The sequence below is a fragment of the Xenopus laevis genome, chromosome 7L, assembly GCF_017654675.1.
Source record: "Xenopus laevis strain J_2021 chromosome 7L, Xenopus_laevis_v10.1, whole genome shotgun sequence".
NCBI classification, from domain to species: domain Eukaryota; kingdom Metazoa; phylum Chordata; class Amphibia; order Anura; family Pipidae; genus Xenopus; species Xenopus laevis.
This window is the reverse complement of record NC_054383.1, coordinates 92,028,273-92,051,035: the sequence shown is the minus strand read 5'-3', so window position 1 is coordinate 92,051,035 and position 22,763 is coordinate 92,028,273. Positions and strand designations below refer to the sequence as shown.

General features: G+C 37.5%; 1 protein-coding gene across 2 annotated transcripts; it reads left to right on the top strand.

Annotated features, from left to right (window-relative positions):
• Positions 1-769: 769 nt before the first annotated feature.
• On the top strand, positions 770-22,143 carry gpr157.L (G protein-coupled receptor 157 L homeolog). Of its 2 annotated transcripts, none has more exon segments than NM_001092098.1 (5): positions 770-814; positions 5,741-6,141; positions 17,289-17,502; positions 18,705-18,896; positions 19,703-22,141. In NM_001092098.1, coding segments are annotated over 4 exon segments (972 nt in total). In that variant the 5' UTR covers positions 770-814; positions 5,741-5,758; the 3' UTR covers positions 19,886-22,141.
• Positions 22,144-22,763: the final 620 nt, after the last annotated feature.

Here is a 22,763-nt window from a genome sequence, read left to right as displayed (position 1 = left end):
ATTTACATCCAAGGTTTTTTTTTTTGTTTTAGTTATGAGCATTGTGTTTAAACAATGGTGGGAGGATGCAGTATAGGCGGGGCCAGGGCATGATCTCTAGGTACATATCTGTGGGTGCCAGGCAGGGACTAGTAATCTGTGGATTCTGGCAAATGCCAGAGGGGCTGCTGTAAAATCCCATAGACTCTCACTATTTATTGGGCTGGTGGAAGCTGTTTGGGCCTCTGTGTACCTGAAATGCCAGAGCCTATTTTGACTCCCAGTCCAGACCCAGGGGTGCTGCCAGTTTTCTTTTTTCTGCTTCTCAGGCCACACCATAAAAAATCTTATTGCCCCATTCTGTTCTCTGCACTTGTTTTTCCCTTCTTTCCTTATTCCTGCCACATACCCGCCATATTTGACTCCCTTATTTTGTTCAGTTCAGGCGCCGCCGCGTCAATACGGCGCGCGCGTAATTGGATGGAAGTGCGTTACAAGCACAGCTCGACTCCCAAGCCGTATTTACTGCCTTTCCGTCCGCCTAACCCTACTGCTATTTGAGGAGATGATGCAGCAGCAAAAAGGGCAGCGGGAAAATGACATGAAAATAGGGAATAACATAAGGGGACCCTCTAATTCCGCCAATGCTCGGCTGCTGTGAACACAACATTCCGCAAGTCTGACCCTTACCCAATAGAGTAGCACAAATCTCAGCCGCTGATACGCTCATCCCGTCCCCTTCCGGCTGTCCCACGCTGAGGCTCCTCCCCCTACACTTCGGGTTGAGAGAGTGAGAATGCCGACGGAATAAAGTCCCCGCGACTGAGAGGCAGAGGTAAGTCGGTGTGTGGCTGCTGGTGGAGCGGGGTTATTACACGTTACACACGGTCTCCTCATAAGCAGTCTGTTCAGTACATACTCAGCCCCTAATGACCCTACGAGTGCTCGGCAGCTGCACTGATTTAGGGTCATGAATACCCGCCTGGAAGTGACCATTCTCTGAGCGTTGTTAGCTGCTTATACAAGAGCGATTTCACTGAAACGTGTTGTTTGTGTAGTTGCCATTGCCTGTGCCGAATAGTCTCTAATAAGGAAAACGTTGCCTAGTTTGCCTTGTTATTCCTTCAGCCTTGCTATTTACAGGGGTCCAGCTCTGCTCCTGGTGGTCAGGTAACCCAATGTCCAGCTGCTGCAAGCTTTTCCCATGGCGACTTCACTCAAGTGACGCAGCAAACCATTAAGAATATGGGACTCCTATTAATTGGGCTGGTGCCAGAAGGGCTTCTCTTGAGGGAGTAGAGTTAACTACACTAGCTGCTGGAGCTTTATACTTGTGATATAGTGTAGCTTTATACTTGTGATATAGTGTAGCTTTATACTTGTGATATAGTGTAGCTTTATACTTGTGATATAGTGTAGCTTTATACTTGTGATATAGTGTAGCTTTATACTTGTGATATAGTGTAGCTTTATACTTGTGATATAGTGTAGCTTTATACTTGTGATATAGTGTAGCTTTATACTTGTGATATAGTGTAGCTTTATACTTGTGATATAGTGTAGCTTTATACTTGTGATATAGTGTAGCTTTATACTTGTGATATAGTGTAGCTTTATACTTGTGATATAGTGTAGCTTTATACTTGTGATATAGTGTAGCTTTATACTTGTGATATAGTGTAGCTTTACTTTATACTTGTGATATAGTGTAGCTTTATACTTGTGATATAGTGTAGCTTTATACTTCTGATATAGTGTAGCTTTATACTTGTGATATAGTGTAGCTTTATACTTGTGGTATAGTGTAGTTTTATACTTGTGATATAGTGTAGCTTTATACTTGTGATATAGTGTAGCTTTATACTTGTGATATAGTGTAGCTTTATACTTGTGATATAGTGTAGCTTTATACTTGTGATATAGTGTAGCTTTATACTTGTGATATAGTGTAGCTTTATACTTGTGATATAGTGTAGCTTTATACTTGTGATATAGTGTAGCTTTATACTTGTGATATAGTGTAGCTTTATACTTGTGATATAGTGTAGCTTTATACTTGTGATATAGTGTAGCTTTATACTTGTGGTATAGTGTAGCTTTATACTTGTGATATAGTGTAGCTTTATACTTGTGGTATAGTGTAGCTTTATACTTGTGGTATAGTGTAGCTTTATACTTGTGGTATAGTGTAGCTTTATACTTGTGGTATAGTGTAGCTTTATACTTGTGATATAGTGTAGCTTTATACTTGTGATATAGTGTAGCTTTATACTTGTGGTATAGTGTAGTTTTATACTTGTGATATAGTGTAGCTTTATACTTGTGATATAGTGTAGCTTTATACTTGTGATATAGTGTAGCTTTATACTTGTGGTATAGTGTAGCTTTATACTTGTGGTATAGTGTAGCTTTATACTTGTGGTATAGTGTAGCTTTATACTTGTGGTATAGTGTAGCTTTATACTTGTGGTATAGTGTAGCTTTATACTTGTGATATAGTGTAGTTTTATACTTGTGGTATAGTGTAGTTTTATACTTGTGATATAGTGTAGCTTTATACTTGTGGTATAGTGTAGCTTTATACTTGTGATATAGTGTAGCTTTATACTTGTGGTATAGTGTAGTTTTATACTTGTGATATAGTGTAGCTTTATACTTGTGATATAGTGTAGCTTTATACTTGTGATATAGTGTAGCTTTATACTTGTGATATAGTGTAGCTTTATACTTGTGGTATAGTGTAGTTTTATACTTGTGGTATAGTGTAGCTTTATACTTGTGATATAGTGTAGCTTTATACTTGTGATATAGTGTAGCTTTATACTTGTGATATAGTGTAGCTTTATACTTGTGATATAGTGTAGCTTTATACTTGTGATATAGTGTAGCTTTATACTTGTGGTATAGTGTAGTTTTATACTTGTGGTATAGTGTAGCTTTATACTTGTGATATAGTGTAGCTTTATACTTGTGATATAGTGTAGCTTTATACTTGTGATATAGTGTAGCTTTATACTTGTGGTATAGTGTAGCTTTATACTTGTGATATAGTGTAGCTTTATACTTGTGATATAGTGTAGCTTTATACTTGTGATATAGTGTAGCTTTATACTTGTGATATAGTGTAGCTTTATACTTGTGATATAGTGTAGCTTTATACTTGTGGTATAGTGTAGCTTTATACTTGTGATATAGTGTAGTTTTATACTTGTGGTATAGTGTAGTTTTATACTTGTGATATAGTGTAGCTTTATACTTGTGATATAGTGTAGCTTTATACTTGTGGTATAGTGTAGCTTTATACTTGTGGTATAGTGTAGCTTTATACTTGTGGTATAGTGTAGCTTTATACTTGTGATATAGTGTAGCTTTATACTTGTGATATAGTGTAGCTTTATACTTGTGATATAGTGTAGCTTTATACTTGTGATATAGTGTAGCTTTATACTTGTGATATAGTGTAGCTTTATACTTGTGATATAGTGTAGCTTTATACTTGTGATATAGTGTAGCTTTATACTTGTGATATAGTGTAGCTTTATACTTGTGATATAGTGTAGCTTTATACTTGTGATATAGTGTAGCTTTATACTTGTGATATAGTGTAGCTTTATACTTGTGATATAGTGTAGCTTTATACTTGTGATATAGTGTAGCTTTATACTTGTGGTATAGTGTAGCTTTATACTTGTGATATAGTGTAGCTTTATACTTGTGGTATAGTGTAGCTTTATACTTGTGGTATAGTGTAGCTTTATACTTGTGGTATAGTGTAGCTTTATACTTGTGGTATAGTGTAGCTTTATACTTGTGATATAGTGTAGCTTTATACTTGTGATATAGTGTAGCTTTATACTTGTGGTATAGTGTAGCTTTATACTTGTGATATAGTGTAGCTTTATACTTGTGATATAGTGTAGCTTTATACTTGTGATATAGTGTAGCTTTATACTTGTGGTATAGTGTAGCTTTATACTTGTGGTATAGTGTAGCTTTATACTTGTGGTATAGTGTAGCTTTATACTTGTGGTATAGTGTAGCTTTATACTTGTGATATAGTGTAGTTTTATACTTGTGGTATAGTGTAGTTTTATACTTGTGATATAGTGTAGCTTTATACTTGTGGTATAGTGTAGCTTTATACTTGTGATATAGTGTAGCTTTATACTTGTGGTATAGTGTAGTTTTATACTTGTGATATAGTGTAGCTTTATACTTGTGATATAGTGTAGCTTTATACTTGTGATATAGTGTAGCTTTATACTTGTGATATAGTGTAGCTTTATACTTGTGGTATAGTGTAGTTTTATACTTGTGGTATAGTGTAGCTTTATACTTGTGATATAGTGTAGCTTTATACTTGTGATATAGTGTAGCTTTATACTTGTGATATAGTGTAGCTTTATACTTGTGATATAGTGTAGCTTTATACTTGTGATATAGTGTAGCTTTATACTTGTGATATAGTGTAGCTTTATACTTGTGATATAGTGTAGCTTTATACTTGTGGTATAGTGTAGCTTTATACTTGTGGTATAGTGTAGTTTTATACTTGTGGTATAGTGTAGCTTTATACTTGTGATATAGTGTAGCTTTATACTTGTGATATAGTGTAGCTTTATACTTGTGATATAGTGTAGCTTTATACTTGTGGTATAGTGTAGTTTTATACTTGTGATATAGTGTAGCTTTATACTTGTGATATAGTGTAGCTTTATACTTGTGATATAGTGTAGCTTTATACTTGTGATATAGTGTAGCTTTATACTTGTGATATAGTGTAGCTTTATACTTGTGGTATAGTGTAGCTTTATACTTGTGGTATAGTGTAGTTTTATACTTGTGGTATAGTGTAGTTTTATACTTGTGATATAGTGTAGCTTTATACTTGTGATATAGTGTAGCTTTATACTTGTGGTATAGTGTAGCTTTATACTTGTGGTATAGTGTAGCTTTATACTTGTGATATAGTGTAGCTTTATACTTGTGATATAGTGTAGCTTTATACTTGTGATATAGTGTAGCTTTATACTTGTGATATAGTGTAGCTTTATACTTGTGGTATAGTGTAGCTTTATACTTGTGGTATAGTGTAGCTTTATACTTGTGGTATAGTGTAGCTTTATACTTGTGGTATAGTGTAGCTTTATACTTGTGGTATAGTGTAGCTTTATACTTGTGGTATAGTGTAGCTTTATACTTGTGGTATAGTGTAGCTTTATACTTGTGATATAGTGTAGCTTTATACTTGTGGTATAGTGTAGTTTTATACTTGTGATATAGTGTAGCTTTATACTTGTGATATAGTGTAGCTTTATACTTGTGATATAGTGTAGCTTTATACTTGTGATATAGTGTAGCTTTATACTTGTGGTATAGTGTAGCTTTATACTTGTGGTATAGTGTAGCTTTATACTTGTGATATAGTGTAGCTTTATACTTGTGATATAGTGTAGCTTTATACTTGTGATATAGTGTAGCTTTATACTTGTGATATAGTGTAGCTTTATACTTGTGATATAGTGTAGCTTTATACTTCTGATATAGTGTAGCTTTATACTTCTGATATAGTGTAGCTTTATACTTCTGATATAGTGTAGCTTTATACTTCTGATATAGTGTAGCTTTATACTTCTGATATAGTGTAGCTTTAAATATCAGCAGTTTGAAGCTAAGTATGCCATTGGTATTCCAGATGGGAACCTGGTTATTGTCACTGATCCTTCCTATTTAACTGACAAACTCTGTTCCATTCCCTTAGGTCTGGTGCTTTGTTTCCATGGCTTGGCTGGTAGTTCCTCGGGAAGACCTGTATTTGTCTGAGCAGGTGATCGTACTCCTGTCCTGTGTTCTGTCTTTCCTGGGCTCTGCCCTTATTATTGCAACTTACATCTTCTGGCAAGATCTCAGGAGTCGTCCACGTCTTCTTCTTCTCTTCTTGTCTGTGGCAGATTTACTGTCTGCCATCTCTTATTTCTATGGTGTCCTGCGCAACTTCCAGGAAACCACATGGGACTGCGTGACCCAGGGGGCTATTTCCACCTTCTCCAATACCAGTTCATTCTTCTGGACAGTTGCTGTGGCTGTATATCTGTACATTACCATTGTAAAGTCTCAGCAGAACTTCGCTGACCAGCTTATTCCCTGGCTGCATCTAATCAGGTAAGTGAAAGCAGGGAGAGAATTATTTTCTGTATATTGTTACCTTGTCATTTCACCTTTAAATTAACTTTTAGTATGATGTAGAGATTGATATTCTTAGATAATTTGTAGTTGGTTTTCATTTTCTTTTATTTGTGGTTATTGAGTTATTTAGCTTTTGTAAGCTCTCCAGTTTGCAATTTCAACAATCTTTGAAATCTTTCTAAACTTTGAAAATGTAGCATACATGGTCTCCTAAATTCAGCGTCCCAGCAGTGGATCTGGTCTTAATCTGCCTGGCTCTGCAACAGATTAGTAAGGCACAGAACACCAAGGTCCTGAGTTTGAATCAGCTGCATATTACACTATTGTTGTCCTATCCACATCCTAATTTCCACATCTCTGTTTGGTGGTCACCAGCACAGATTGAAAGTTTCAGGTTTATAAGTTAGGCCGCATATGTATATGTATAAATTGTGACTTGCTGAAAATGGAAAATGCATTGCAGGGAAACACTTCACTAAAGGGCACAAAGTAAGCAAAAATGACATGCCCTTCCTTCCCTTTTTCTATTTAAATAAATCTATTCTGAAACCCTGACACCCATGTCAAATTCTGCTTGGTTAAGCAGAGGAAATGTGAATAACAAACCAGCTGGGAGCACGTGTGCATTGCACAACATAGTCTTGTGAAGGCTAATGGGAGATTTCTGCTGCACTTTTACACTTTCAGCCACCTTCCCCATGTGGACCTGGCTCTTGAAAACGTATAACGTCACTCTTTTCTCACCAACGGTTGGAGTAAGGCAGAGAGCACCACGGTTAAATGCTGCCCACCTGTGGCAACTTACCAGGGGCAAAAAAAACAAAACATTGATTTGTGTAGCAGGGCACAATATTGTCCTTGTGATCTTGCCCTCCACTCCCCCATGGCTTGATCCAGCTTTTTTTACCTCTTCTTCCCACTCCACTTTCACTGCTCAGAGCATTCTGCTTCTTGCCTTAGGGTTGCAGAGATGGAAGTGAAAAATGTTTCTCCAACTTGTGCTCTGCAGTGCTGTACAATGTCCTTTCTGTGTAACCGTTTAGCTGTTGAAACCCCTTGGTTCAGAAGAAATTGCAGAGTAATTTAAAAAAAATAGCCATAGTGTACCTCTTCTGCACCAAGACCACGTGCAGTTTCTTCTGCAAGAAAGCCGTGCATGCGCAGTTGGTGTTCGCGGCGACAAGGAATTATCAACGTGAAACCCTGAGAACTGATGATGTACAAGGAGAAACGTTTGCACTTGTGCATTAGGTTTACTCCAGCCATCTTAATTACATCATTAAAAAAAAAAACATGGCGCCCGCATCAGAGCAATCTTTTAGAAACAAACCAGATGCAACCACAGGCTAAATAAGCCATTTCTGGCAAAATAAAGGTAGAAAATCAGTACAGCGGGGGTACTAACTTGTAGTAGTCGTCCTTGTCCTTTAATTTGTCTGAATATTGAAACCACAGACCATCAACTTTCCCTTAGTGTTGACCGATCGTAATACACAATGGTTATAGCAAGTCAGCAGTGTCTGGTTTTACTTCTGCTCTGGCATAGTAACGGAGTACAACAGAGAACAGAGTACACCACATGCCTCTACAGTGTATAATCTATGACCTCAGCATATGTGTCGTTTTTCATATACTAATGTAATACAGTTGGTTACACCCCCTGCAAAAAGAAGCATATTGGATGTATTTGTTTCTGTTTTGCCAACCATGTACCAGGTCAGATTGACCAAGTTTTAATTATTGTAAAACACATCCTGGCAACCTGAGTGGTGCAGAGGAATACTGGTTCTGCCAACATACAGTAAATTTGTATGAATTTGAATATATCTTTCTTATGTGAGCCCTGTAAATTCTTTCAGTTGTGATTTTCATAAGCATACTGGCGACTGCATTGAGAGTGCTATATTGTATTTTGCATTTGCAGACAAATGGAATGGAACCTTTAGTACATCTGTGATTGCTAAATTATACAAGAATTGCATTCTAAAGAAGGGGGGAGTTCATTCTGAGGGTGAAATGTAATAAAAGTCACAATGAGGAAAAAACATTTTGCATAAATAAGAACAATGCTTCTTACTTCCTTTTACAACTTGTATTACATCCCTCCCTTAGCCTTTGCAATAAAAAGTGGATTTCTTGTGCAGTATAAAGGAGGAGCTGTCTGTATGAGCCTGTTTTCTCCAGTTAAAAAATATTTTTAGAACACTTAAAATACTGCTCAAAAACCAAAAGATTTCTTCCAAATTTCTCAAGGAAATCAAATGCTACGTATTGCTATTTGGCTGCACAAGCCTGGGAAAGTAAATTCGTTTGGCTGTCCCTAATTTAATTTGGAATAAATGCCTAGTTCAGCTGCTGTACTAACTCAATTTTGATAGTAGGTAATACTATTGCAGTAGCTGCAGTATCTAGTCTTTCATATAAGGTTAACCTAGCACTGTTAGTAGGGATATATTTCGGAACTACATTATGTATGGTTGCCATCTTGTTAATTTCTGTGCTATAATTAATCCAGGTGTTACTCATGTGCTGCATTTGGATTTTGGAGACGAGAGTCTGTATTATTGTTTATATAGAGATTACTCTAAGACCATGGTCTATATTTGACCATGTATCATTCACCATGTATCATTCATGAAAGGGATTTTTGTCATGGTTTTTAGAGTATAATTTGTATTACTAAATGACGGTATGTTGCAAGTAATTCATTTTACTATTTAAGATGTTATTCTTGAACCAATAAATGTATTTTCTTAGTTGTAATATTGGTGTGTTGGCACTTGGCAGCCATCTCTGGTCAATATGCCTGGTCATGTACTTTCAGCACAATCAAATTGCTTTCAGATAGGCTATTGTTTCTCCTACTTAATGGAAGTGAAGGTGTTGCAACTTAGGTTAGCGGGGGCTTGGATTTTTACTATTGACTACTGTTCTCATATTTACCACTAGATGAGCCATTGGAGCATTGTAAGCAATGCAGACATTTGGGATATCTGGTTACCTTCCCATTGTTGTGTTGATAGGCTGCTGGGGGGAAAGGGAAGGGGTGATATCACTCCAACTTTCTGTGCAGCAGTAAGGGCAATGGCAAACCAGGAGATTATTTGCCTGCTTCTGTGGGTGACTTGAGGCAACTTCAAGTAATTTTGGGAGACTAAAGCGACACATGGGTTTTATCACCAGCAATTCACATTATTGCCTACAGGGGATTTTTTGCTCACAGAAGCAGATATTTAGCGCTGACAATTAATCTCCTGGTGTGCCATTGCCCTAAGGAGTCGCTTAAAATTATCAGATGACTGAGGGCTCATGAGAAATTGACAACATGTCTAGCCCCATGTCAGATTTCTTAATTAAATCTATAAAAATCAGTTTTCTCTTTTGAAAACTGAATTTCAATGCAGAGTTCTGCTGGTTCTGCTCTATTAACTGATGCATTTAAAAAAAAAAACATGTTTTACCATGACAGAATCCCTTTGATATCTACTGTTTTTGTTAAGGTCTCCAAAAATGCTTTCCTCCCCTATGTAAATATCTTAAATGTTTGCGGTTGGTGTTCTAACCTGGGCCACAGCTATGTGGAGTATAGCTGTGGTTTAATGGCCTTCTATATAAAAAAAGACAAGACTGACATATAATATCTGGTCTTTCTTTAGCCTGTATGTTTTCCACCTTATACAATACATCAGCGCTGTTTGGCTGTCAAGGAGTCAAGTGATTCAACAATGGCTGGAAAGGAGCATGTTAAGTGCCCTGTAGAGTGTGTCAGACTTCCCCAAGTAAACACCTCAGCACATGTCAATAATGGTTGTTCTCTGAGAACATGGAATAGTTACACGTTCTGTTCTTTTACAGCCAATGGAATGTTACTCTTTTCTTACTGAACTCTCAGAATCCTCGGCTTAACACTGGACATGTGGAATTTTTAAAATATGGAAATGTGGGGGGGGGTTTCATGCCATTTTCTAATGAATGAGTAGTAGTATCTACAGGTATGGCACCGTTATCCAGAAAGCTCCAAATGACATTCTCCCACAGACTCCATTTTAATCAAATACTTAAAAAATTATTAATGATTTTTCTTTTTTTTCTCTGTAAAAAAAAAAAAAAAGGATATTGTTCTTCATCACATCTAAGATATTCTTAATCCTTATTCGAGGCAAAACAACCCAGTTGGCTTTAATTCATATTTAATGTTTTAGTAGAAGTAAATGGATATACAAATTTCAGAAGGACCCCTTATCCAGAAAACCCTAGGTCCTGAGCATTCTGGGTAACAAATCTCAAACCCGTACAGAGGTAGACTCTGTTGCTGTCTAGCTTCTTGTCATTCCTGAATATCTGATTGTTAGTAACCAATTTCTTGCAAGTTATCTTTATTGAAAAAATTAAATATAGAATTGACCTATCGTGTACATTAACAGCAAGAATTCCGTGTTTCTGCCCAACACACGCCATTAGTAACAGCATTATAGTAAACTATTTGTGAAAACAAGCAGAAATTTGTCTGATTGACCCTCTGGCCAGTGATTGGATCATAATGCAGATCAGGCCGATGCAGTTCTCACCAGACAAGATTATCTAACGTGCCCTTTACATATGTTTATATAATCCCATCTGGTGAGAACAGCATGGGCTTTGTCTGCATTATGATCCAATCTATGACCCGAGGGTTAAAATCAAACAAAGATGTACTTGTTTATACATATAGTTTACTGTAATGCTGTTATTTGAGTCATCTAAAATATATTTATATTTCATTTGCATTCCTTTCTTCTTGAATAATGTCTGGCCAGTGTTAGTTATGCACTTTTATATACAGTATAAAGGCACTTATTCTAAACTGTAATTTAACGGATATTAATGCCTGGTTCCTCCAGGGTAACTTAACTGAGATTTCTTATTTTCTGCATGTTGATATAGAAGGCTGCTTTGTGGAAATGCTCCGTGCTCTCACATGTTAAAACTTGGGGTTGCTTCTCTCATGTACTTTATGACTTCTATTCAGCATCTTACTGGAAGTATTAGGTTTAGGTGTAGTTCCTCCCAAAGGCCTTCTTTTTGTTTTGAAATCCCATTAATTGTAAACAGAAGGGTAGGCTTAGGTGTTGGCAGCTTATCATGACATAACTGGTGGTGTGGCCAGCTAAATGGAAGTTTCCATAGCAAGGGCAATTCCCACAGCTTTCTTATTGTGTATAAGAGAAGTAAATCTATGCTATCACAGGTGTACCACTGTGCTGAATGTATGGGTGCAAGCACCCTTCAACTGGTGAGGAATAGGGTGATGGAGAACAAGGCAAGACATGTCCAGCCTCACCTTTATACACCGGCTTTATTTGCCATGGTATCGGATAGTGAAACGGATCACTTGTGAATAGTCGTAATGGAGACAGAAAGTTCAAAACTAAGTAAACTTTATCTGAATGGTTCAGGTAAATACAACCATAAACACTCACAGTAATGCTGCTCTGAGTGAAAAGAGCCATTGTGTTCCTTTCCTCCTATTCTTTACACATGGGCTTGATATCTGATTTCCTCCTCACAGATCAAACCCTCTAATAAAGGCAGCCGTGCCTGCGCAGTTCCTCGCTCCCTCCACTACAAGAATTCCGTCTCCTTTTAAATACGTACAATAGCTTAGTTTTCACAAACAACTAGCAGCATTTTTGCTGGCTGGAGCATAACCAAATAGACCTGCTTTTCAGGTATCTTGTTGTTTACATGTCCTTAAATAAGATGAGTAGGGACAGGATTCCTCTGAAGACATTGTAACTTTCTGTTAAAAATACAAGTTGCCTACGTTTGTAAAAAAGCATTAGGTGTGTGAATCACTAATATCACTCCTCTGAAAAGATATCAAGTGACAACGTAGAACACATTAAAGCTGTTTTACATATCCAGAAACTGCCAAGACAAATTTAATAAAGTCTGATCTAAATGGCAGGCTCTAGACAACACCACACCTTCAAATACACAAATGTTTGTGCACTGTGCAAGTCCAATAGTGACACCTGCTCTTGCTCCACTAGAATATCCCTGTGATATGTACTATGCTGTGTAACCCCTCACAATCATGTCTATTAATTATGTTGTGAAACGGAACTGACTCAAGCTGTCCCTTCTCTAGTTATCCCCTTTTTTTCCTTTTTATTTTACCATATTTTACCTTTCTCTCCTCTGTCTGACTGACTGACGCTGACTTGACACATCTGTTACCTATCATATCAGCCATGTCATTGCAACTGTTCTTTTAACTTTATTAAAGACAATCTGGAAAACAAACCATTAGGTGTGTCTGCGACCAATGCAGAAAAAAGTGGCCCACCATTCGTCAATTCAACAGCCTGTTGGCCCATGCATGGGCCTAAACCTTCCTGATGAATTAATGTCTGATCGAGGCTCATTCAGATAAGCTGAAATTTTTCGCAAGAACCTCATGAAACTGTGAATGCAGTGCAAAGCTGCATGCTCTCCATAGACCAATATGTGATCCAGCTGTTAGCTAGAAGTCTGAGAAAATTCACATTTTGATGCTAATCTTCCTAAAGGAGAAGGAAAGGCTGTATTTACTTGGGGGTGCCAAAAGTTAGGCACCCCCAAGTGATTGTATATACTTACCTGAAACCCCGTGTTGGTGCTCTTATCAGCAGAGCAACTCGGAGCAATCCGCTTCCATCTTCTTCGTGCTTCAAACTTTAATGAAGAAGTTGCCTATTTTGTTCTATTGTGCATGTGTCTGCCAAGGGAAATTTGAAGAAAGATGAAGGAAGCTGATCGCTCCATGGTGCTTGCTGGATGAACCCCTGGACCGGTGTTTCAGGTAAGTATATACAATCACTTGGGGGTGCCGAAATTACCCCCACGTAAAAAGGCCTTTCCTTCTCCTTTAATGCTAGTCTTATTTTTATTGCTTGTTTCCCTTTTCATGTCCTCTCATTTTTCAAAATTAGAATTCTTTGCTTCAAATGTCCTCTGTGGGAGATGGCCTTCTAGTTATTCAGATCATTCTGAATAACAGGTTTTCTCGATAATGAATCCCACACTGTGCTTGATGATAATTAGACCTTAACATTGAATTGTCTAAATTGTTTGCTTGCTGTAGGCCGATAAGACTTTGAATTCCCACGTTTTTCCTTTCTTTGCTGAAGTAGGTTATGATGTTTCAGATTCCCTACAGGAGATTATACTGCAGATCTTTGCTGTCTTGTAAAACATTTCTCCCAAAGTTCTATTTTAATGAAACAGTTTGGATTAAAAAGACAGAGGCGGGTTTATAAGCATCTCCTGCCTCTGATTCTGATACAAACAGCGATCATTTAGATTTTCCGTTTTGCAGACAGACATCTTCAACTCAGTTATGTGCAGGATTATGAAATGATTATGATGAGTATGAAAGATTGCCTGGGCGTATATTATAGTATCTGGTGCTGGAGAGCTAGCAGAAAATCAGCAGTGAGTCAGGTTCATCACGAGCAGAAATCTGAGAAGCCCCTACTAATGTCTTTAGGGTATTTTTAGCTAACTGGGAGCTAGTACAAACCCTGCAACAAAATATTAACATGTTTAGCATAAATGGTGGCGGAGAGCAATTCTACAAGGAGGTTGCGTTCATTGTTTTCCTTTTAGGTAATCCAGTTTTCTCCTGCAATCCAATAACACCTGCTAAATTTACTATAGTGTGTGGTGTAAATATGATCAGGACTTTAGATTGTAAGCTCCTCTGGAGTTTGGCCTTAAATAATGTAAAATCATTGCAATGCACTGCAGAATATGTTGGCACCATATAAAAAATACTAATTGTGTCTGCTACAGACGTTGAAGTATATGTTGCACATGAGCTGTGTAGTTTTATTGATAATTGGAGGTGGAATAGTTTGTTCCACAGATCACAAGAATAAAGGATAATCATACCCTAAATACAGTATAGTGCTAACTTCCCTGGTACTTCTTACTGCTACTCCCAGTTCCAACTGCCCAGGTTCATTTTATATAAGTCCCCAATTAATATAAAGAAGAATGGGGCGATAAATAAAAGTAAAGTGCAAGGCACAGGGACATATTAATGTGAAAAAGGTTGTGCAGATATTGTGGCTTAATAAACCACCTTCATGTGACAAGTGACTAATTCATACAACCTTTTTATACCAAAAATCCCACATGACTACTCTCTTCAGGGGCCTCCCAAGGTTAAAAAGGCCATTATATTAATGTCATCAAAAAGTCCCAAAAAGATCCTTTCAGTCTTCAAAAGTCCAAATATGGCTATGTTTCAAGTTTTGTAGAGGTGCATTGCATTCAAATTGTAAATATACCTAATAGCTCAACTCACATTATATAGTTCAACATCCAGATTTAAAGGAACAGCAACACCAAAAATGAAAGTGTTTTAAAGTAATGAAAATATCATGTACTGTTGCCCAACACTGGTAAAACTGATCTATTTGCTTCAGAAACACTACTATAGTCCATATAAACAAGCAGCTGTGTATCAATGTTAGAAATTGACTATATGGCACAGGTTAAATAGTGGATAACAAGATAACCGCATTATGTTCTACAGAGCTTATCTGCTGTGTAACCTGAGCCTTTTCTCCTTTGATTATCTGCCCCATTGCTACACAGTAGCTTATTTATATAAACTATAGTAGTGTTTCTGAAGCAAACACGGCAGGTTTACCAGTGCAGGGCAACACTGCATTATATTTTTATTAATTTAAAACACTTTCATTATTGATTTTACTGTTCCTTTAAACGCAAAAAGTGCCTTACCAAGCCTTTATTCTACAGCAGCTGATAAAGCCCATCTTCTTATTATGTATTCCTGAGATGCAAAGGGGAATAGTAGTCATAAATTAAGCAAGCAAGATTATATTCCTTATTAATACCCTGCGACTTAAAAGCATTTCCATTTCCAATCATTTTCTCAAGGTTTGTTCAGCATCCTGTATTCGGACTGTATTTCATGTTCCAAAATGTATCGTGTTGCATCACAAGAAGCTTGATACCCTTTAACAGATCAGCTGACCCATAATAATAATTTTTTCCGTGTGTTTTATATTGTCCAAAATTACCCTAACAGCGTGTGCTACCTCTCAGAGTGGAAGAGTACAGGAGAGGGAAATGCTGTATTTACTTGGGGGTGCCCAAAGTTAGTACAGCAGTTACTTTCTGATTTTTTTTTTTTTCCAGTTCTTGTTTGAGGTCCCACATTTGGTCTTGGCCACTTTAGCTAGAAAGCCTTTTGCACATATGAACATTGTTGTATCAGCCATTAAGTCCTACATCCAGTAAAATAAGTATTCACCTGCTAATCTCCCCCCTGAAGCTGTTCTTTCAGGAGTATTTATGGGGAAAGGCCACCCAGCTACTGCTCAGGGCACCCGTTGGGAAACCTCAGGCACCTCTGTGTGGGAACAACTGTCCTAAGATATAACCACTCTGCATGGCATATTATGGTCCCAGTTGCATCATATTCCTCTCCATGTCTCCAGTGTGCATGACAAAGTCCAAAATATACCCCAAAAAAGTGCCCTATGCTCCGCAAGCACCTTGACTGGATATAATGAAGAATTGTCCTGCAGCTTATTACTTGATGCTCATAGGTAACGTTTATGCTTATATGAGGGTTTTTTTTGGGGGGGGGTTAGTCAATACCTTGGCTTTCCCATATCTGTTCTTCCATTGGGTTCTGTCCTTGTTCAGTGAGATCCACGATATGCTGTGTTTACAATAGGGATGCACAAATCCACTATTTTGGATTCGGCCGAACCCCTGAATCCTCCGCGAAAGATTTGGCTGAATACTGAACTGAATCCGGATCCTAATTTGCATATGCAAATTAGGAGTGGTAAGAGGAAAATATTTTTTACTTCCTTGTTTTGTGACAGTCACGTTATTTCCCTCCCCACCCCTAATTTGCATATGCAAATTAGAATTCGGTTCGCTCGGGCAGAAGGATTTGCCCGAAATCCGAATCCTGCTGAAAAAGGCGGAATCCTGGCCAAATCCCGAACTGTATCCTACATTCGGTGCATCCCTAGTTCACAATTTACTGTTCTTGCAGTTATAACTAGTCTGGAAGAGATTCTTCCAAGAGTTACTAATTCCAGTCCTGTGCATCTACTTTGCTCCTGTTATTTATCTTGCGTTCCTGCTCACAAGTCCTTAGAGCCGACCTATGAGCTCCAGCAGCTAAACTGACCACTTTAATACTCTTTAATCTGAAATACTGGTTTACATGTATCCATTCTTATTCACACACTGCCCACCTTTGTATTATTTAGTATTGGTGGAGCATATTTAACAGGGAGAGATTTTGTTTGGACGTTTGTACCTCTGATTTCTGATTCTTCTTTGTGTACGATGCAGCGTTTTTTGTTTGTGAGAAGCAAAATGTTTGGCAGTGGTAGAGAGCAGCCTGGAAAGGCCATTTCCTTATTGTCCCTAGAGAGCAAGAACATAAAATTACATATGGCATGTGCTATGCCATGTACTAGGCACAGGAAACAAAGTACAGGTAAGGGGCCTGTTATCCAGAATGCCTGGGACCTGGGGTTTTACAGATAATGGATCTTTCCATAATTTGGATATTCATACCTTAAGTCTACCAGAAAATCATGTAAACATTAAATAGACCCAATAGGCTTGTTTTGCTTCCAATTAGGATTAATTATATTTTAGTTTGGATTAAGTAGAAGCTACTGCTTTATTATTACAGAGAAAACAAAATTTATTTTTAAAAATGTGGGTTATTTGATTATAATGGAGTCTTTGGGAGACCTCTTCCTGATCTTGCCCACTCCCACACCTTGTGTCTCATTCCTCTCCCCTTTAGATTGTAAGCTCTTTTGCACAGGGCCTTTATCACCTTTTGTTACTGGTACTGGTTGTAACATATGTAACTCTGTATGTTCTATGTATGTAATTCATGTGATTTCTTTGTATAAGCACATTTATTTTACAGCGCTGCGCAATATGTTGGCGCTCTAAATATGCATGTTAATAATAATAACCTCTTAAAGCCCATTTATGATTAATAAGGAACTGGACTATTACCAGCCATTGTCTGTTATGGTGTAACATTGTGCCCATGCCTTACACAAGTTTCCCTGTCTCCACAGCTGGGGGGTGCCTCTAGTGATCACGCTGTCTGCAGTTTGCCTGAAGAAGATCGGTTACGATGCCTCCTATGTGTCTGTCGGCTGGTGCTGGATAGATATAGATGCCGAGGATAAGCTGCTGTGGATGCTGCTTGCTGGAAAAGCATGGGAAATTTTGGCCTATCTCACACTGCCAGTGTTATACATTCTTATCAAAAAACACATCGGGAGAGCGGTATAACTCTGTTCTTTTGTTTTTTATATAAATATATAAATATATATATATATATATATATATATATATATATATATATATATATATATATATATATATATATATATATATATATATATATATATATATATATATATATATATATATAAAGCCTTTCTCTTTTCATGTCTGTTTCCTGTTCATTTCCTCCTAATCTGTTCTGTTCGTAATGGAATGCACCTAATTTGCACAGGAGCTGAATGCCTGTGGCTGTTCACTTTTCTTGGTGATAGAAGTGGAAGCTGACATTTATACCCACATTATATACCCACATGATTTCCTACGCAATATAAATGGGAAATTTATAACACAGGGACATTTCATGTTTCATCTGGTCCTTTCCATTGAGCAACACATTATTTTCCTTCCCGTGTATTGTGAAGAGAACACACATACTCTTTAGTGTCTGACATAGTCCAAGGTTGGGGCGAAGACTTAGATCTTTGCATAGGGGCCGCTCCTGTATATTATCTCCAACCTTGTGTATTAGCTCTGTGCCCAATGTGTATCCTTCCCAACTTTCTTTTAATATTATTCTAATACAAGACACCCTGGCCTAACACACAGGGATCAGTGAAAGGCATACCTCTGAACAGAAATTGATTTGGAAAGGTCAAAATAGTTTTGTATATGATCAGCTCATTTAGATTGACATCTGAGGAGGGAGAGAATTGTCCGGTGTAGTATCTAGAGAGACTTAGATGCTATGCTACAAGCAAGGTATTCGCACCTTAAAAAGCATATACATTACAAAAGTATTCAAAAGAGAAATATCATTCATAATATTCATTGCAACATCACTGTTTGTTTTGGATAACAAAGGTCTATGTGTGAGAACAGCACAACCTAGTGGAAGTCATTGGCTAAACATGGCAATTTTTCTTTCTCATCTTCTGAATGCTTTGAGATTCATTGCCTAAGTTAAGGCATGGAATACAGTGCATCAGCCTGCACTTGGCACTACTATATTCATCGGGGGCTTGTGGCAGTGCACGGTGTCCCCCTGACTTTAAAAGTTTTGGTTCATGTCTGTCGTTAAGTATGTAAATAAGTACTTTAAGGTAATTCATCTCTGATAGATATCCTTATTTTTACTCCCACTAGCAAGCTAATGTATGGCTATTGTAAAGCAAGTCTTGTGACCTCTGTTGTTCTTTTCCCAGCATGCTGCTTTGGCCGAATACCGTCCAATACTGGCTACTTCACCAGTGAACCAGCCCAGAACAATTGCAGATAAGAAGCTTGTTTTCATCCCTGTTATCTTTATCTTCCTTCGTGTCTGGAGTACAATACGATTCATTCTGACACTTTGTGATTCTCCAGCAGTGCACAATCCCATCCTCGTCACCCTTCATGTAAGTGGCCCCACATATACACATGTTAGTGTTAGAAACAGACATGGATGTACCATTGATATTTGTCCAAGATTTTAAAATTGAAAGGTGATATTTGGGACTTTTACCAGTAACAAATGAATATTTCTGTGAGCAGATCATTAGATTATGCTCTGAAATACAGCAGTGTGAATTTTCAGGAGCTATAGCAGCACTTTACAGTTCAGCTTTTACCATAGGTAGGGAATATCAATAGAAGCATCAGACCAGCAGTACTGTTTAAGTGCCAGGCATACCCAAGTGCCAGTTTTAGTGATAGCCCTACTTCCACACAGATTAATCAACTAGTCAACTAGTTCTTTAGTTATGATTTCCTATTTTTTGACATGGTACATCTGAAGAAATGTGTATTCATAGTGTCTGTTTTGTAAATACTAAGTTTATAACACACGAGCCATGAATAACCTGTAAAATATTTCCTTATAATGGTGATTTGTTATGCTGCCTGAAACTTGTGTATTATAGTTAAATAGGGATTAGATGATTGTTTTCCATAGGATCCCTGTAGTTTACACCTGTCACTGCCAGTCACTGAGATCTGTATCGCATTACAAGAATGAAACACAATGATTTTCTCTTCCAGAGATAATATTGCACTGCCATGTTTCTACGTTTTTGAACCAGGTTTGGTTTTCTACAGAAAAAACTGGCAAAGGTGTAGAGATTTGGGATAGATTACTCGCTGGGTAAAAAAAAACTTGTGTCGTGCTCCAAAACTTTCTACAATAATCTTAATATTTTCTTTTTTTTTTTTTTTTATATTGCAGGGCATTGGAAATACTTTTCAGGGAGGCGCCAACTGCATCATGTTTGTTTTATGCACACCCGTCATTAGGTCTCGATTAGTGTCCTGTCTGAATGTCTGCAACAGATCCTCTCGCAGAGACAATGAGACATCATCTAGAAGAACATACGGATCCACAGAAAGAACACAAGGGAACCAAACATGATCAAGCCACCTAGCTAGTGACTGACTTGCAGTTCTGTGAGGCCTTTGGGCATCCAAGAAATACAGATATGTTCAGTTATGGTGGCTTTGATCTTTCCACTTTCAAATGCAAATTGTCTGCCATGGTCCATTGCAATACTGAAAAAAGTACCGTAATCCCTGATGTTCTTGGTATTTCTTTCTTGGCTGTGTTACAATTCATGTTCTTTGCTCATAAAACCCAATCGTATATGATACATTGCAATGATATGCATTTGTTCTCCATTGAAACATCTGTTGTAAGTTTACAGTACATTTACTTTTGTTGACAATGTGATAAACAGCAATAGCCTGCCATTTGCGCACAATGAATGGCTTGTACTAGTATGACATTTGTGGCCAAGCAGTAGTGTTTTTATAGAAAACACAGAATTGGAATTTTTAACCTCCTTAGGGCTAGGGCCAGACGACTGAAGATTTTGGCTTGCTTTCTCTGCAGGTCGAGAATCCGTTGCCTCACTGCTGTTCCGCTCCTGCTCTGCCTGCAGCAGTTTTCGGCACCGAAACGCAACATTTTGTATTTTATGCCAAAATCCACCTTGCCTTCATAAGAAAAGGGAAGCAGCAAGGCAGCAGAGAAACTGCAATCACTTACATCATCTGGCCCTTTCCTAAATGTTCCAGATTACACTCTCTAATGAGCTAATAAAAGGCACAACATTTTCCCAGGTCCACAAACTCCTAGCCACTTATCATGATTTATAGCTACCTATCATGACTAACACATGACCAGTAAATACTTCCTCTTGATTGGTTGCTGGGTATTTTGAAACTCTTCCAAAACCTCTTCTTAAAACTTATTTATAGCCCAGTGCGCTTATAATCATACAATGGATTTTTAAAAATTGATATGCGCACTATTTGCATTATATTTAGTAAAATTAATCTTTTAAACAATTCCGTCCCCCGCCACCTTTAATGATCTGTTTGACAGTATCTGACCTAGCCATATACAATACATCTATCAGGGACTGGTTTACTAATATCAGTAGTAAATCCCAGTAGAGCAGTTGCCAGTAGCAATTGGCTCTGACCAGACTTCTTCTAAGTACAAGAAAAACTCTGATCTGATTGGTATGGGTAACTTTACTGGTGCAATTTAGATGCTACATTAGTAAATCTGCCTTTTGTTGTGTCTTGCCATAGAAATAAGAAAAGTTTGTTGAGTGTTTTTTAAGTGCACTTTTGTTTATCAATATCAATATTTTTTCATGCAGGTAGAGGTCCACAGTTATTTGCACTCCCACAGATCAATTTAAATATACTGTACAAATGTAAACCAGCAATATGCCAGGTACTGTTTACAGTTTATATCTTTGTGGTTTAAATATTATGCTTCCAGTGCTGAATTTTTAAAATGTTTAAAAAAATATATATATTTATTGCATATTGCCGTGTCAACATGATGTGGAAATTATGTATTGGTGTCAAATGATAAAGGTGCACAAATACACTACAGATCCACTCTAACTAAAAGTATCTGCTAGTGCCATAATGCCTTTTATAATGTCTTCCAGTAGTGGCCTTTACCTACTTGAATCAGGTTGCAGGGCTTCTCTCCACTTACCCAGATGTCATGGAGTTAATGTTACAAATGAATGGACTGTTAGCTAAGCGTATATTCAGGGTGATAAAATCAGCTGGCTCATTGGCCCAGGTATGGGCTACTTACAGCCTGACCGACTGAATAGCTGAATGCAAATTGGATTTCTGTTGGTCAGAATAGAAGTAAGGACTGCATGTGCTTGTCAATGCAGCTCTCTCCTGATTGGTCTGCATAGACCCTTATTGGGATCTGATCATTGGCCTACATACTCATTTTATCATGCAGTACAGCAATAACACACATTTACCATTTACATTTTATAGTCACTGACAAAAGGCCACACTGCCTTTAAGCCCTTAATGGTCCCTGAAATCACTGAATCAGTAGGTGCTCGCTATGTGGTGAGATGTACCAAAGGGACTGCCTAGTAATGTCTTTTCAAACTAGTACTGTAACTGTTTTTATATGTGTATGCCTGATCTGTAGGACAACTTCATTATTGAAGGTTTAGGAGAAAACAATGTTGTAGCTGAAGGGGTGGGAGAAAAATGGAAATACATTTTTATGTCCTTTAAACTGGGTTAAAATTATGAAGTGCCTGTTCTTTTGTACTTGTTTATATTTGGCTGAAGGTCTACTCGTCAAAAATATTAAAGCAAAGTGATTTATAAAGATTTTTGTATTGTTCCTTTACTAAAGTGGGGTTCAGTTTTTTTAAAGGTAATATTGATTATTTATTTGAATACAAATCCATAAAATGTACATGAAGACCTGAAATTTTTTTGCGTCGGTGTGATAAAGAAATGAATCAGCCCAGGTCCTGATATCTTGATCGATATATCATTCACATGTATGGGACCTGTTAACCAGAATGCTTGGTACCTGGAGTTTTCCAGATAACGAATCTTTCCTTTGGATCGTCATACCTTAAGTCTTACTAGAAAATAATGCAAACATTAAATAAACCCAATAGGCAGATTTTGCTTCCAATAAGGATTAATTATATCTTAGTTTGGATCAAGTACAAGTTACTGTTTAATTATTACAGAGAAAAAAGCAAATCGTTTTTAAAGATTTGGATTATTTGCATGAAATGGAGTCTTCCATTTCCAGATAATGGATCCCATGTATGTGATAGAGATTATTACAGTAAATAAATTCATAAACTGTCAACCTAAAAATTGTGGAGGCATTTGGTTCGGCCAAGGGCCAGAATAATCCTCTGCAGGGCCGTGTCTGGCTTTTAGGCCAACCCTTCTCTAAACGAAAAGCTCAGATTTATATATCTGAAGTA